The 14,055-nt window shown below is 38.2% G+C and overlaps 1 protein-coding gene across 1 annotated transcript in view; it reads left to right on the top strand.

Moving 5' to 3' along the window:
- The window catches only part of LOC130441738 (dynein axonemal heavy chain 1-like), a 104,389-nt gene that overhangs the window by 11,238 nt on the left and 79,096 nt on the right, over positions 1-14,055 (top strand). Inside the window, exons 10-18 of the mRNA XM_056775521.1 lie at positions 5,645-5,860; positions 5,957-6,216; positions 7,572-7,797; positions 7,860-8,003; positions 9,142-9,384; positions 9,449-9,629; positions 9,693-9,953; positions 10,009-10,200; positions 11,949-12,126. Of these exons, the coding sequence (XP_056631499.1) occupies positions 5,645-5,860; positions 5,957-6,216; positions 7,572-7,797; positions 7,860-8,003; positions 9,142-9,384; positions 9,449-9,629; positions 9,693-9,953; positions 10,009-10,200; positions 11,949-12,126 (1,901 nt within the window). The remainder of the gene's footprint in view (positions 1-5,644; positions 5,861-5,956; positions 6,217-7,571; positions 7,798-7,859; positions 8,004-9,141; positions 9,385-9,448; positions 9,630-9,692; positions 9,954-10,008; positions 10,201-11,948; positions 12,127-14,055) is intronic.

Genomic DNA, 14,055 nt, shown 5'->3' with positions numbered 1-14,055 from the left:
TTCTTGGATCTTCGACCTTGGGACTATTCTCATCGTCATGTCATCTACGATCTACATAATCATCATTTGGTTCTCCGGTAGATGTCCTGATGAACCAAGATGTGTTCATCGTTAGCCTCAAGCTGAAGCTTCTTGGATCTTCGACCTTGGGACTATTCTCATCGTTATGTCATCTACGATCTACATAATCATCATTTGGTTCTCCGGTAGATGTCCTGATGAACCAAGATGTGTTCATCGTTAGCTTCAAGCTGAAGCTTCTTGGATCTTAGACCTTGGGACTATTCTCATCGTCATGTCATCTACGATCTACATAATCATCATTTGGTTCTCCGGTAGATGTCCTGATGAACCAAGATGTGTTCATCGTTAGCCTCAAGCTGAAGCTTCTTGGATCTTCGACCTTGGGACTATTCTCATCGTCATGTCATCTACGATCTACATAATCATCATTTGGTTCTCCTGTAAATGTCCTGATGAACCAAGATGTGTTCATCGTTAGCTTCAAGCTGAAGCTTCTTGGATCTTCGACCTTGGGACTATTCTCATCGTCATGTCATCTACGATCTACATAATCATCATTTGGTTCTCCGGTAGATGTCCTGATGAACCAAGATGTGTTCATCGTTAGCCTCAAGCTGAAGCTTCTTGGATCTTCGACCTTGGGACTATTCTCATCGTCATGTCATCTACGATCTACAGAATCATCATTTGGTTCTCCGGTAGATGTCCTGATGAACCAAGATGTGTTCATCGTTAGCTTCAAGCTGAAGCTTCTTGGATCTTCGACCTTGGGACTATTCTCATCGTCATGTCATCTACGATCTACATAATCATCATTTGGTTCTCCGGTAGATGTCCTGATGAACCAAGATGTGTTCATCGTTAGCTTCAAGCTGAAGCTTCTTGGATCTTCGACCTTGGGACTATTCTCATCGTCATGTCATCTACGATCTACATAATCATCATTTGGTTCTCCGGTAGATGTCCTGATGAACCAAGATGTGTTCATGTTAGCTTCAAGCTGAAGCTTCTTGAATTTTCGACCTTGGGACTATTCTCATCGTCATGTCATCTACGATCTACATAATCATCATTTGGTTCTCCGGTAGATGTCCTGATGAACCAAGATGTGTTCATCGTTAGCTTCAAGCTGAAGCTTCTTGGATCTTCGACCTTGGGACTATTCTCATCGTCATGTCATCTACGATCTACATAATCATCATTTGGTTCTCCGGTAGATGTCCTGATGAACCAAGATGTGTTCATCGTTAGCCTCAAGCTGAAGCTTCTTGGATCTTCGACCTTGGGACTATTCTCATCGTTATGTCATCTACGATCTACAGAATCATCATTTGGTTCTCCTGTAAATGTCCTGATGAACCAAGATGTGTTCATCGTTAGCTTCAAGCTGAAGCTTCTTGAATTTTCGACCTTGGGACTATTCTCATCGTCATGTCATCTACGATCTACATAATCATCATTTGGTTCTCCGGTAGATGTCCTGATGAACCAAGATGTGTTCATCGTTAGCTTCAAGCTGAAGCTTCTTGGATCTTAGACCTTGGGACTATTCTCATCGTCATGTCATCTACGATCTACATAATCATCATTTGGTTCTCCGGTAGATGTCCTGATGAACCAAGATGTGTTCATCGTTAGCCTCAAGCTGAAGCTTCTTGGATCTTCGACCTTGGGACTATTCTCATCGTCATGTCATCTACGATCTACATAATCATCATTTGGTTCTCCGGTAGATGTCCTGATGAACCAAGATGTGTTCATCGTTAGCTTCAAGCTGAAGCTTCTTGGATCTTCGACCTTGGGACTATTCTCATCGTCATGTCATCTACGATCTACATAATCATCATTTGGTTCTCCGGTAGATGTCCTGATGAACCAAGATGTGTTCATCGTTAGCCTCAAGCTGAAGCTTCTTGGATCTTCGACCTTGGGACTATTCTCATCGTCATGTCATCTACGATCTACAGAATCATCATTTGGTTCTCCGGTAGATGTCCTGATGAACCAAGATGTGTTCATCGTTAGCTTCAAGCTGAAGCTTCTTGGATCTTCGACCTTGGGACTATTCTCATCGTCATGTCATCTACGATCTACATAATCATCATTTGGTTCTCCGGTAGATGTCCTGATGAACCAAGATGTGTTCATCGTTAGCCTCAAGCTGAAGCTTCTTGGATCTTCGACCTTGGGACTATTCTCATCGTCATGTCATCTACGATCTACAGAATCATCATTTGGTTCTCCTGTAAATGTCCTGATGAACCAAGATGTGTTCATGTTAGCTTCAAGCTGAAGCTTCTTGGATCTTCGACCTTGGGACTATTCTCATCGTCATGTCATCTACGATCTACATAATCATCATTTGGTTCTCCGGTAGATGTCCTGATGAACCAAGATGTGTTCATCGTTAGCCTCAAGCTGAAGCTTCTTGGATCTTCGACCTTGGGACTATTCTCATCGTTATGTCATCTACGATCTACAGAATCATCATTTGGTTCTCCTGTAAATGTCCTGATGAACCAAGATGTGTTCATCGTTAGCTTCAAGCTGAAGCTTCTTGAATTTTCGACCTTGGGACTATTCTCATCGTCATGTCATCTACGATCTACATAATCATCATTTGGTTCTCCGGTAGATGTCCTGATGAACCAAGATGTGTTCATCGTTAGCTTCAAGCTGAAGCTTCTTGGATCTTAGACCTTGGGACTATTCTCATCGTCATGTCATCTACGATCTACATAATCATCATTTGGTTCTCCGGTAGATGTCCTGATGAACCAAGATGTGTTCATCGTTAGCCTCAAGCTGAAGCTTCTTGGATCTTCGACCTTGGGACTATTCTCATCGTCATGTCATCTACGATCTACATAATCATCATTTGGTTCTCCGGTAGATGTCCTGATGAACCAAGATGTGTTCATCGTTAGCTTCAAGCTGAAGCTTCTTGGATCTTCGACCTTGGGACTATTCTCATCGTCATGTCATCTACGATCTACATAATCATCATTTGGTTCTCCGGTAGATGTCCTGATGAACCAAGATGTGTTCATCGTTAGCCTCAAGCTGAAGCTTCTTGGATCTTCGACCTTGGGACTATTCTCATCGTCATGTCATCTACGATCTACAGAATCATCATTTGGTTCTCCGGTAGATGTCCTGATGAACCAAGATGTGTTCATCGTTAGCTTCAAGCTGAAGCTTCTTGGATCTTCGACCTTGGGACTATTCTCATCGTCATGTCATCTACGATCTACATAATCATCATTTGGTTCTCCGGTAGATGTCCTGATGAACCAAGATGTGTTCATCGTTAGCCTCAAGCTGAAGCTTCTTGGATCTTCGACCTTGGGACTATTCTCATCGTCATGTCATCTACGATCTACAGAATCATCATTTGGTTCTCCTGTAAATGTCCTGATGAACCAAGATGTGTTCATGTTAGCTTCAAGCTGAAGCTTCTTGAATTTTCGACCTTGGGACTATTCTCATCGTCATGTCATCTACGATCTACATAATCATCATTTGGTTCTCCGGTAGATGTCCTGATGAACCAAGATGTGTTCATCGTTAGCTTCAAGCTGAAGCTTCTTGGATCTTCGACCTTGTGACTATTCTCATCGTCATGTCATCTACGATCTACATAATCATCATTTGGTTCTCCGGTAGATGTCCTGATGAACCAAGATGTGTTCATCGTTAGCCTCAAGCTGAAGCTTCTTGGATCTTCGACCTTGGGACTATTCTCATCGTTATGTCATCTACGATCTACAGAATCATCATTTGGTTCTCCTGTAAATGTCCTGATGAACCAAGATGTGTTCATCGTTAGCTTCAAGCTGAAGCTTCTTGAATTTTCGACCTTGGGACTATTCTCATCGTCATGTCATCTACGATCTACATAATCATCATTTGGTTCTCCGGTAGATGTCCTGATGAACCAAGATGTGTTCATCGTTAGCTTCAAGCTGAAGCTTCTTGAATTTTCGACCTTGGGACTATTCTCATCGTCATGTCATCTACGATCTACATAATCATCATTTGGTTCTCCGGTAGATGTCCTGATGAACCAAGATGTGTTCATCGTTAGCTTCAAGCTGAAGCTTCTTGGATCTTCGACCTTGGGACTATTCTCATCGTCATGTCATCTACGATCTACATAATCATCATTTGGTTCTCCGGTAGATGTCCTGATGAACCAAGATGTGTTCATAGTTAGCCTCAAGCTGAAGCTTCTTGGATCTTCGACCTTGGGACTATTCTCATCGTCATGTCATCTACGATCTACAGAATCATCATTTGGTTCTCCGGTAGATGTCCTGTTGAACCAAGATGTGTTCATCGTTAGCCTCAAGCTGAAGCTTCTTGGATCTTCGACCTTGGGACTATTCTCATCGTCATGTCATCTACGATCTACAGAATCATCATTTGGTTCTCCGGTAGATGTCCTGATGAACCAAGATGTGTTCATCGTTAGCTTCAAGCTGAAGCTTCTTGAATTTTCGACCTTTCGAACCTTCTCTTTGAGACCTTGGTAAAACCATTCTGGAATGGCTTCGAAGTACATAAAGCCTTCATAATTCCACCAGACACACCCCTTTCGAATCAAACTGTCTATACGACTGATTCTGGTAATTGTCCGCATTTATGAAGTAAACATAGGTAACATATTATACAGGGCGTGTAAAAATAAAGACGTTACACTCTGTGGTGTTATGATTGGTTATCTAATTGAGTGTGGTAAATAATACATATGTCCGCTTTCTTTTGAAGGGTTTTTTCTAATATTTAACAAAACCCTTTGAAATAACGACCATTTTAAATGCTTTTTTTATAAAAATACGTCTGTAGGTATAGGATAAATTTGTTTTCTCGAAATTCAGGTAGCTTGTTTTTAATTTAGTCGTCTTAGGTGTTATTTCGTCGCTTTTATCACACGTTTCCTGCGTCAATATCCGGAGATAGTTTAATTAAATCTCCATGGTATGGATGGGAAATACGATGTATGTCGGCTGGACAAATAGCCAAAATGAACATTATTGGATTATATAAACTAAACATAATAGTTTTTCTCTCTCTCCAATCACGTTTTATGAAAATATATGGGTGGTCGCTAATTTTGGGTACGGTTTTATTGTTTGTAAGATCAATTCACTTTTACATGCGTTTGAACCAATTCTGATTGAGGTACCTCCAAAATATGCGATTTAAACGTATCAATCGCTTCTTCAGGTGTAGAAAAACGTTGATCTGGATCTGCGAGAATAAGGAGGAATCACTGGGTGTCAAATAGGACTGTACGGTGGATGATCCGCCAATTCGAATGTTATGACTGTTCATAAATGTTTTTGATGAACTGATGTCTTCGTGATCGGTTTCTTTCGAACGCTTCTGGCAAACAAATGCTGGTGTACCATTCAGATTTGATCGTTCTATGTTTCTCTAATGGAATGGTGACGAAATGTCCAGTTATTTCGAAAAAACACGCGACCATTTACTTCGAGGTGCTTCGAGCATAGATCAATGATTCTTCGTCTGTCGAATATCGTATGATTTATCGCATTTTTTTTTTATTTAAATATTTGTTTACGTTTTTATGTCACGATAAATTTTATAATTTCAGCATACACTTCGTCTGTTAGTGGAAAATTCCATAAATACTTTTATAAATTTAGTTGAAACTCCTTGTTTGACTTGTCTTCAAGTGGAAGACGACTACGAATGGGGTGCTGATTTAGTAAACAGTCCTTTTATATCGAAAACATCGCCATTATTCAGTTTGCAATTGAAGATGCAAGAAACTGGTGCTTATTATTCGACAACCCCGGAAAATTTTCAGGCAAGGAAATTTTTATAAATCGTTTAGCGTTAGGGAATGAATTTAGGCTATTCACCTTTTTGGTTAATAGCGTTAATTAATTTCAACCATTTCCAGGTGGTGCTGTTGAAACTTTTCGACGAAGCTTTGAAACAAACTCACTTAATAAAACAAGTCCATCCTTATCTATTGGGAAATCTGCGTTTTCCCAAAGATCTTAATTTGTCTTCGGTCGGGTTATTAGCTACGGAAGTTTGCGATATCAGAAATCGTTTCATCGTAGCCTACGATCGAGCTATGATACCTTTGAAAGCTTATGCCGCTAAATACGATATGCACCTATCGCTATTTAATATGGACGTCAACGAGTTTATAGAGTAAGTTATTTTTCATTAATTTTATTAACAAAAATTAGGGATTGTTTTACAAGGTATAATGCTATAATGCGAGGGCATGCGATGTAGGCGATTGCGAAGCTCAAATACTACATATTCCGCCATTCAGGCGTCAGTCGGCGTTGTGTTACAGCCACGTAAACATGTCCGCCGTTATTGACTCTCCCGTCAAGTGTGATTCGTTTTCTACAGGCCAAAGGTCATAGTACCGCAGAGATCTGTCGGAGATTGAATCGTGTGTAAGGGGAAAAGTTGATGAGTGATGGTGTCGTAAGTTTAAAGATGGTCGTAATGATGTGCGTGGTGAAAGGAGCCAAGGACGTAAATATGTCGATTAAGATGACTTGGACAACGAGTTGACGAAGATGTTAAAGAAAACCGCAGATTCACCATTACTGCTTTATCTTTGACAGAATTTCCAGAAGTTTCAAGGTCTGTTTTGTACTCTAATTGAATTCATTGGCGGCAACTTTCTCATGTCTCAAGAAAACTTGTTTCGAGATCTATTCAAGTGGAATGATCTTATGAACCACGTTGATGGAAGTTCCCTAGAGAAGACTGTCGTTTAAGCAGGAACAACAGCTGCAAAACAATCATTATGCAGTACAGCTACGCTTTTACGTATTTATCGACTACTTATATTAGTTTTTGACGTTGGAACTTCTCATTTTCTCACACGTATATACACTAACACTATTAAGAAATTTTTCACGATCTAACAAAGTGCTTAACCTCCAGTTAATATATGGGATGCAACAGAATGGACTCGACGCTTATATTTATACTTGACGTCTTTGTTTGTATTAGTTCGTTTCGAGCCTTGAAACAGATGAGAATGCATTTAGAAGAGCGAGGTCACGAAAAATTCACTTATAACGAGCATTCCTGAAAGTACTGCGGTTCTTAATCCTCCCTATATTTTGACATGGTGGAGCCACGATACCTAATCCCTCTCTTTCCTCTATTTTTCCTTTTATCAAGAGTCCCTGGTGTACCATTCTAGTACGTTTAATAGTGCCCTGCGCATCACGTTCTCTTCACATTCTAATCATTCGATAGCTCTTTAAAAAAACACGCGATAAGACCTTAGTGTACCAAAATGCGTTGATTGTATTGAAGAAGACTTAATTGGTCGTAATTTTGGAATATATTCAGATCAAAACGTGTCACGGAAACTGTTCCAGGAAGCCGATGACGATATTAATTGTTCCGCTATGACTTTATGTCGTTTGGGGTCACTGCGGGAGTTTGTGTTTATAAATGACACTTCGCCAACGCGGGCGCGAACGTGAAAGTTTATAATTCGACGTTAATCGCGTTGTTTTTATCTTTTACAGACAATACAAACAAGAACAGCATTCGGCTTACGAAGTAAAAGAAGAAGTATCTAATCAATATAGACTAAAATCTAGTTTAGAATCTTCTATACCGATTATAATTTTTATCGGACCTTTTCACATATCTGTAGATTATTTGAGAAATCATTTGATTAATAAACGACAAGATATTATTAATAAAATGCTCGACGCTTTCGCCGAAAGGATGAAACAACTTGTTGAAGAGGTAAGCGTTTTTATGAAATTTGAATATTTATGATGATGATTGAAAAAAATTATTTTATCAAGGTTTTATACGAATATCAAAAAATAATGAACAAACTAGCAGAAAAACCCGATAGCATAGAACGCGTATACGAAATGAGGGATTGGATAGAAACAATACCGATGACTTTGCGACAACTGGACGATACGACAAGAAGATATGTGATGGTGATTTGAACACTCGTTTATTATGAAATTGAAATTAGGAACTACAGAAATCGGTCGAACGCGAAAAATGCGGGGTCGAAAAGATTGAGGGGTTCCGTTCTAATCAATAAACATGGAACAATCCTTTTAATTTTTGTGCCTAGTTGCCCTAACGGTTCAAATATGAACCAGTTGTAATTAATTGGTTCCTTCCTGTGTAGGTCAGCAGCTGCCGTCCACAAGGACAAGAATTATCTGTTATCGATAGTTCCGTTCCATTTACGCACCTTCACCACCTCTTCGGAAGCTTTCAATGAACCCAATAAATACTAGTCGCATGACGATAAATCGGGACTATATCGAGGGTATTACATTGTTTTCTAACTCGATTCTTCTAGCGTTTCCATCGTATGCGGTCTGGCATCGTCTTGCAGCAATATCGCACTACGGATTAGAATATCGCGTCGTTTTGATCCGCAAACAAGTTTCGACGTGTTTTTTTAGGAATTTACTGTAATACTGCGTGTTCACACTTCGTTTTCCTGTGAACGAATCAACCGCAATTACTTCACTCGTGTTCCAAAATACGGTACACAACACACTTTTCGCTGATAGCGATTTTAACTGGCGCGTCTTAGTTTCTTCAAAGACACGCACGCGTTTAGTCTTCTGCTGCCACATCACTCTTCCAAAATGAGTTTGTCTACAGTGCTTGGTAAAATTAGTTCTGGAGGCCGCGTGTTTGTCACTAGTTTTCGGAAATCAGAGCGGTATTTATGCACTTGAGTCTTGGAGAGGCACTTCGATCAAAAAACGAAGAGATTGATATGTCGCCAAACTGATACTTCCTCCTCGAGCGACGATACGCGGTCTCAGGCGTTTCGTAACAGACCAGTTCAACCACTTCCACGACAATATGTTTGAGGACGATTCAGGAAAATGATCATTGAACTACTTTTTTACTGCAATCCTGGGTGTTCTTAAATCGATAATCAATCTAATATCGACTCTGTAGAGGTTTTCCTGTGAGATCTAGTTTTTTCTTCAATAAATGAATGTCTGGGGTTGATTCTGTGGAAGAATCAATTGAGACTTGAGTTTCGGCCCCGTATTTTGAGCGTCCTGTGACCTTTAGTTTAAGTTCCCTATATTTGTTTAGGAATACGAAATATTAGACTCTTTCAAATATTCTTTACAAAACGAAGACTTCGCTAACAAATGGACCGCCATAGGATGGCCTTTAAAAGTTCAACAGGAAGCTGAATTGATAGAATTATTCTTGAAGGAAGAAGAGGAACGTTTCTATAAAATACAATTAACGGACGAATTTAATCTACAAGATAAGATCGAAACGTTCACGGCGCAAGTAGTTCAAATGTCCCAATTGAAAGATTTCAGTAAGGTACTTTAATTTCGGTTATTTATTGATTTATTACTCCATCGACTCTTATTTATACGCCCATTAGACCCACGACATTGCTTTGGACATGAGGAGATTATGGAAATCGATGAAAGAAGCCCAAGAATTAGGTCAACTGTTAAATCAACGACAAAAGCTGTTCGGCGTCCCGGTCATCCCCTGGGACAATCTGATTAAGTTAATGAAGGAATTCGAACCTTATAAGAATCTATGGGGAGCTGCTTCAGGTGTGTGTGATGAAAAAATACGCGAAAAAAAAACTCCCTGATACGAATTTTGAATTTTCGTAGATTGGTTAAGGTCTCACGAGATGTGGTTGGATAATCCGATAGTTCAGATAGACGCGGAAGCTATAGAAACTACCGTTAGCGATATGTACAAGTTAATGTCGAGGTCAATAAGGACATTCGCCGAGGTTCCGGCGATGCAAAGCATCGCTATGGATATTAAGAATCGAATAGAAGAATTCAAACCTAACGTACCGTTACTTTTGGCCCTGAAAAATCCCGGAATGAAAGAGAGACATTGGGAACAATTTGCCGAAGAAACTGGTGAGGTGACGGATATCTTTTCGACTTTTTGTATGAATCGTATGTTTATTTAAAGGGATTTTATTGGATTTTACGACCGGTGTTACTTTTCACGATTGTTTGCAATTGGGAGTGGATCAATATATCGAGAAGATGGCGAATATAGCCGAACGTGCTACTAAGGAATATTCGATCGAACAAACTTTGGAGAAGATGATGTCCGAATGGGAAAATAATAAGTTGGAATTGACACCGTACAAAACTACAGGTGAATTGGTTTTGTCATCCTTAGCACAGAAATCGACTCGATTCTCTTTTTCGTGGATCTAATAAGTTTCTTTACTTCATCCCTCTTTCAAGGGTCGATTTTATAGTGCTAGTGCGGGATTTCTAACTCGAACTTTACTCATCCTATAAATGCTCGACAGGATTTTAGTGCTGGTTACGCGCTGGCCAATCCATAGCGGCAAATTCGACATCTTGTAATTACTGCCGTACGTAACCTGCAGTAGGTGAACGGGTATTGTCCTGCCTTAGGATGAAGTTTTCTTACATGCAATACTGCGCGAATCTTTCTCCAGGTCTTGTCCTCTTCTATTGCTACCATGTAAGCACACTTCGCTTTCGTCTGAGAAGAGAACGAAGCCCCGCTGTTCGTCATTTCAATTAACGTGTCCTCCGGCAAATCGTAGACGGGTTGCTCGGTGGGTTGTGGTTAATTTCGGGCCAGTAGCTGCCTTAATCTTCTTCTGATTGTCCAGCCACTCTTCTCGTTTATGAAAGTTATCATTCTCTTGGTAATTACGATAAAATCTAAAAACGCAGACTGACCCATGTTTAACGCACTGGCCACTTCTAGCTGACCCTGGACTTGTCGAAATAGGATGAACGCTTGAGCAGGTTTATAACTTGTTGTGTCGATTTTCAGGTAGAATTCTTAACGTTTACGGGAAAAAACCTTTCATAAGGGTTGGAATTATTGTGAAGAACCATGAAAAGGGTGGTTTCCGATCATAAAATTGAACTTTAATGCTCTTGTTTTAGTGGTATTATCCTTTTTGCGGACCACAAAAATCATTTTCTTGTCCTACTTTTGGATCTAGTCGCAATTGGAGCCGTAGTACCAGCTTCTTTTTCTTTGGAAACTGGTTTTGATTCAAAATCGTGCTGGTAGAACCAAGTATCATGAAAAGGATCTTTGTTCCCACATCTACTGTACACATATCTTTCTGGTAACTGAAGCTGTGTCCACACTATGTCGTTCGACAAAGGAGATTTCTGACACGTGCACAGTGGCCTGTACATGTGGACTTGTCGACCGACATTCATTTCATAGTTTAGCGAAGTGCTTTCAATTTACTGATATTCAATTTACGTGGCGGCTGCTATTGCAATCATCATTTCCACAGTTTGTAGCAATTTGGACCTCAGACGCCGCCCAAGGAGGTTTTGGGTACGAAATAGCCTTGTTCGAGGAAGAAAATAGTACAGAAGTGAGTAGTTCATTATGTAGAAGAGCTCAATATGGAATACCGACGTGCAGGATTCAAAAATTTTTGGCAAAAGTCGAACTGAGTTTGAAACGACGACACGTCCACAATGCTGCTTTCGATTCGACCGCCTTTGATCCGTACCGATCTGATTCGGGTTTAGAATTGTTCGACATTGTGGATCGACCAAGTGGAATGGTGTCGATCAAAATAATGTGAATACAGCTTAAGATTTCAGCTTCACACTGCTTAATAAGAAACTCAAATCTTCTCCAAGTCAACAATCTTGAATTATCATGTTTTTTTGGATGTTTTCCACGTTCATAGTTTGTATGATCACTTTCAAATGCACCAGGTCAATTTTATAATGTTTGTATTGAAAGTGAAAGGTTTTGATACAGTTTTAACACGTGTTGATTATTTTATTTTGTTCCCACACTTTATTAAATTTTTTTCACTTCACTATATTTCAACAAATCTAATTATTATCACTATTTTTCATAGATTTTTAATGAAAATCTTATAGGTACTTATATTATGAAGGTGTCTGATGAAATTCAACAGTTATTGGACGACCAAATTGTACTGACCCAACAGATTTCGTTTAGTCCTTTCAAAGGACCATTCGAAGAGACGATAGATGAATGGGAAGACAAACTTAAAACAACAGCTCTAGTTATTGAAGAATGGATGGACGTACAAAAGTGATTATTACAAATTTATAATATTTACAAAATAGATTTGTTCAAATTCCGAATCAGTTTAGGTATAGATCGCATGCGCACTTTCAAAATTATCTTGACTTCTCCCTCTAGCGAACTGATTCGGAATTTGACCCGCGTATAAATCTGATAGTTTAGTTTTTACAATAAAATAAACGAGACAGTGAAAGAAAAAATAGTACATATTGACGAAACACCCTATATAAATTCGAATGAGCAGCTTTTTATAATGAAAAATACGTAAAAAACCGAATAATTTTGTTCTTACTCGTTTTTAGAATTTTTATCCATTATAGTCGCAGCATTTTTTGTTCACCCTATATATATTTAATCTCTCTTATAAAAGAAAATATACTTACCGAAATAATATATGATTCCCAACAGTTTTGCTCATTGAAAGAATGTAAACACTGCTTATTTGTGAAAAAATATGCCAAATTTTTATGAAAATAAAATCTTCATAGGTTAATTAAACAACAACTGAACTGAAAGTTTTACGACTCAAATAAAACACACAACACAAAACGAATGTTTACTAAAATACACAATTTAGAATTATATTAATAACTTTAATGCACTTAGGCTATTAAATATGTATATTCTCGCAATTTGACTGATATTTTTTCATCATTCTATTAAAACCGTAACGAAAAAATGCACTACAACAACATTTATCACAGTTACATTCCAAAATGGCAGCTTTTCGTAGGGAAAACATCGTTTTCATCATATATTACACTATAACATATTTTAATTATAGTTTATCATATTTTGATAAACTTTTGTTAACAATCCGTGACATTAAAAGGTTTCCAAAACATTAAAACTCCATTTGAACTTTCATAAAAGCAAAAATTAATAACTACAACTGTTTGTTGCTCTCTACCTATAAATGTTTTTCTACGATGATCTGATTATACGACAGACGGTGTACATTTAGTGTAGCACTAGAGTATCGTACAAGAGAGATAACACGATATGAATTTGAGGATTAAAAAAAGAGAACAACTAATCGTTAAAATTGATTTGATTTCACGATAGTTTTTACGTATTCGTATCAGATACCGCTTTTATTGTTACAAAAATTGCGACGTTGTCAACTATTTGAATTCGTGGGGATACATATACAGAATAATAATTCGAAATTGAATTATTTGTTTTATTATCTATGAAATGTAACAGTGGATAATATATCGATGAGAATATCGTTTCCTGTTACTTGCTGTAGTAACCGAATTTTCAACAAACATAATTATCATCTATTTGATTTGCTTCAAATTAAACTTTGTGATAACGTAATATATACTGGTGGGCACATCAAATCGATAAATATTAAAGTTTTGTTCATTACAGATTTACGATCAATTTATAATTACTGAAAGTTTGAAATTTGTATATTGCCGTAAGGTCGATTAACGAAGATTGGCTGTCGTGCTTAGTAGTTTTGATCAAATACCTTCACAAATTTGCTTTGGGATCAACTTTTCACTTGAATAAATTAAAATCGATGAGATATTTTTAATATCAATCCATCAATGTAAAAGACAGAACTTTATATTATAATTTGATAAAGTTGTTGTTCCCCAAAGCTCAGAAACCAAATTTTCCAAGGAATGCCTTTTGTGATATTATTCTCATATTGCTGAAAAGATATTTGCGCATGCGTTGTGAGATTCTCACGAAATTTCAGCTATTCTGGACGCTGATTGAAAATCGTATAATTGTGAAGATTTTTCTGAAAATATTTGTTGCTGATTTCAAAAGTGGCCGTATCATCCAAAAATTGTAACAACCTGCGATATCATCAAAAAATTTTACCAAATTTCGATCGTCTAATTAAGGTTAGAAAGATAGAAGATTTCACAATAAAAGAACGCTTACTGGATAAATTCGATTCCATTATTAACCCGG

This window comes from Diorhabda sublineata, chromosome 3 (assembly GCF_026230105.1).
Source record: "Diorhabda sublineata isolate icDioSubl1.1 chromosome 3, icDioSubl1.1, whole genome shotgun sequence".
NCBI lineage: Eukaryota > Metazoa > Arthropoda > Insecta > Coleoptera > Chrysomelidae > Diorhabda > Diorhabda sublineata.
Note: the sequence above shows the minus strand (reverse complement) of the source record. Positions and strands in the feature narration are given on the sequence as shown.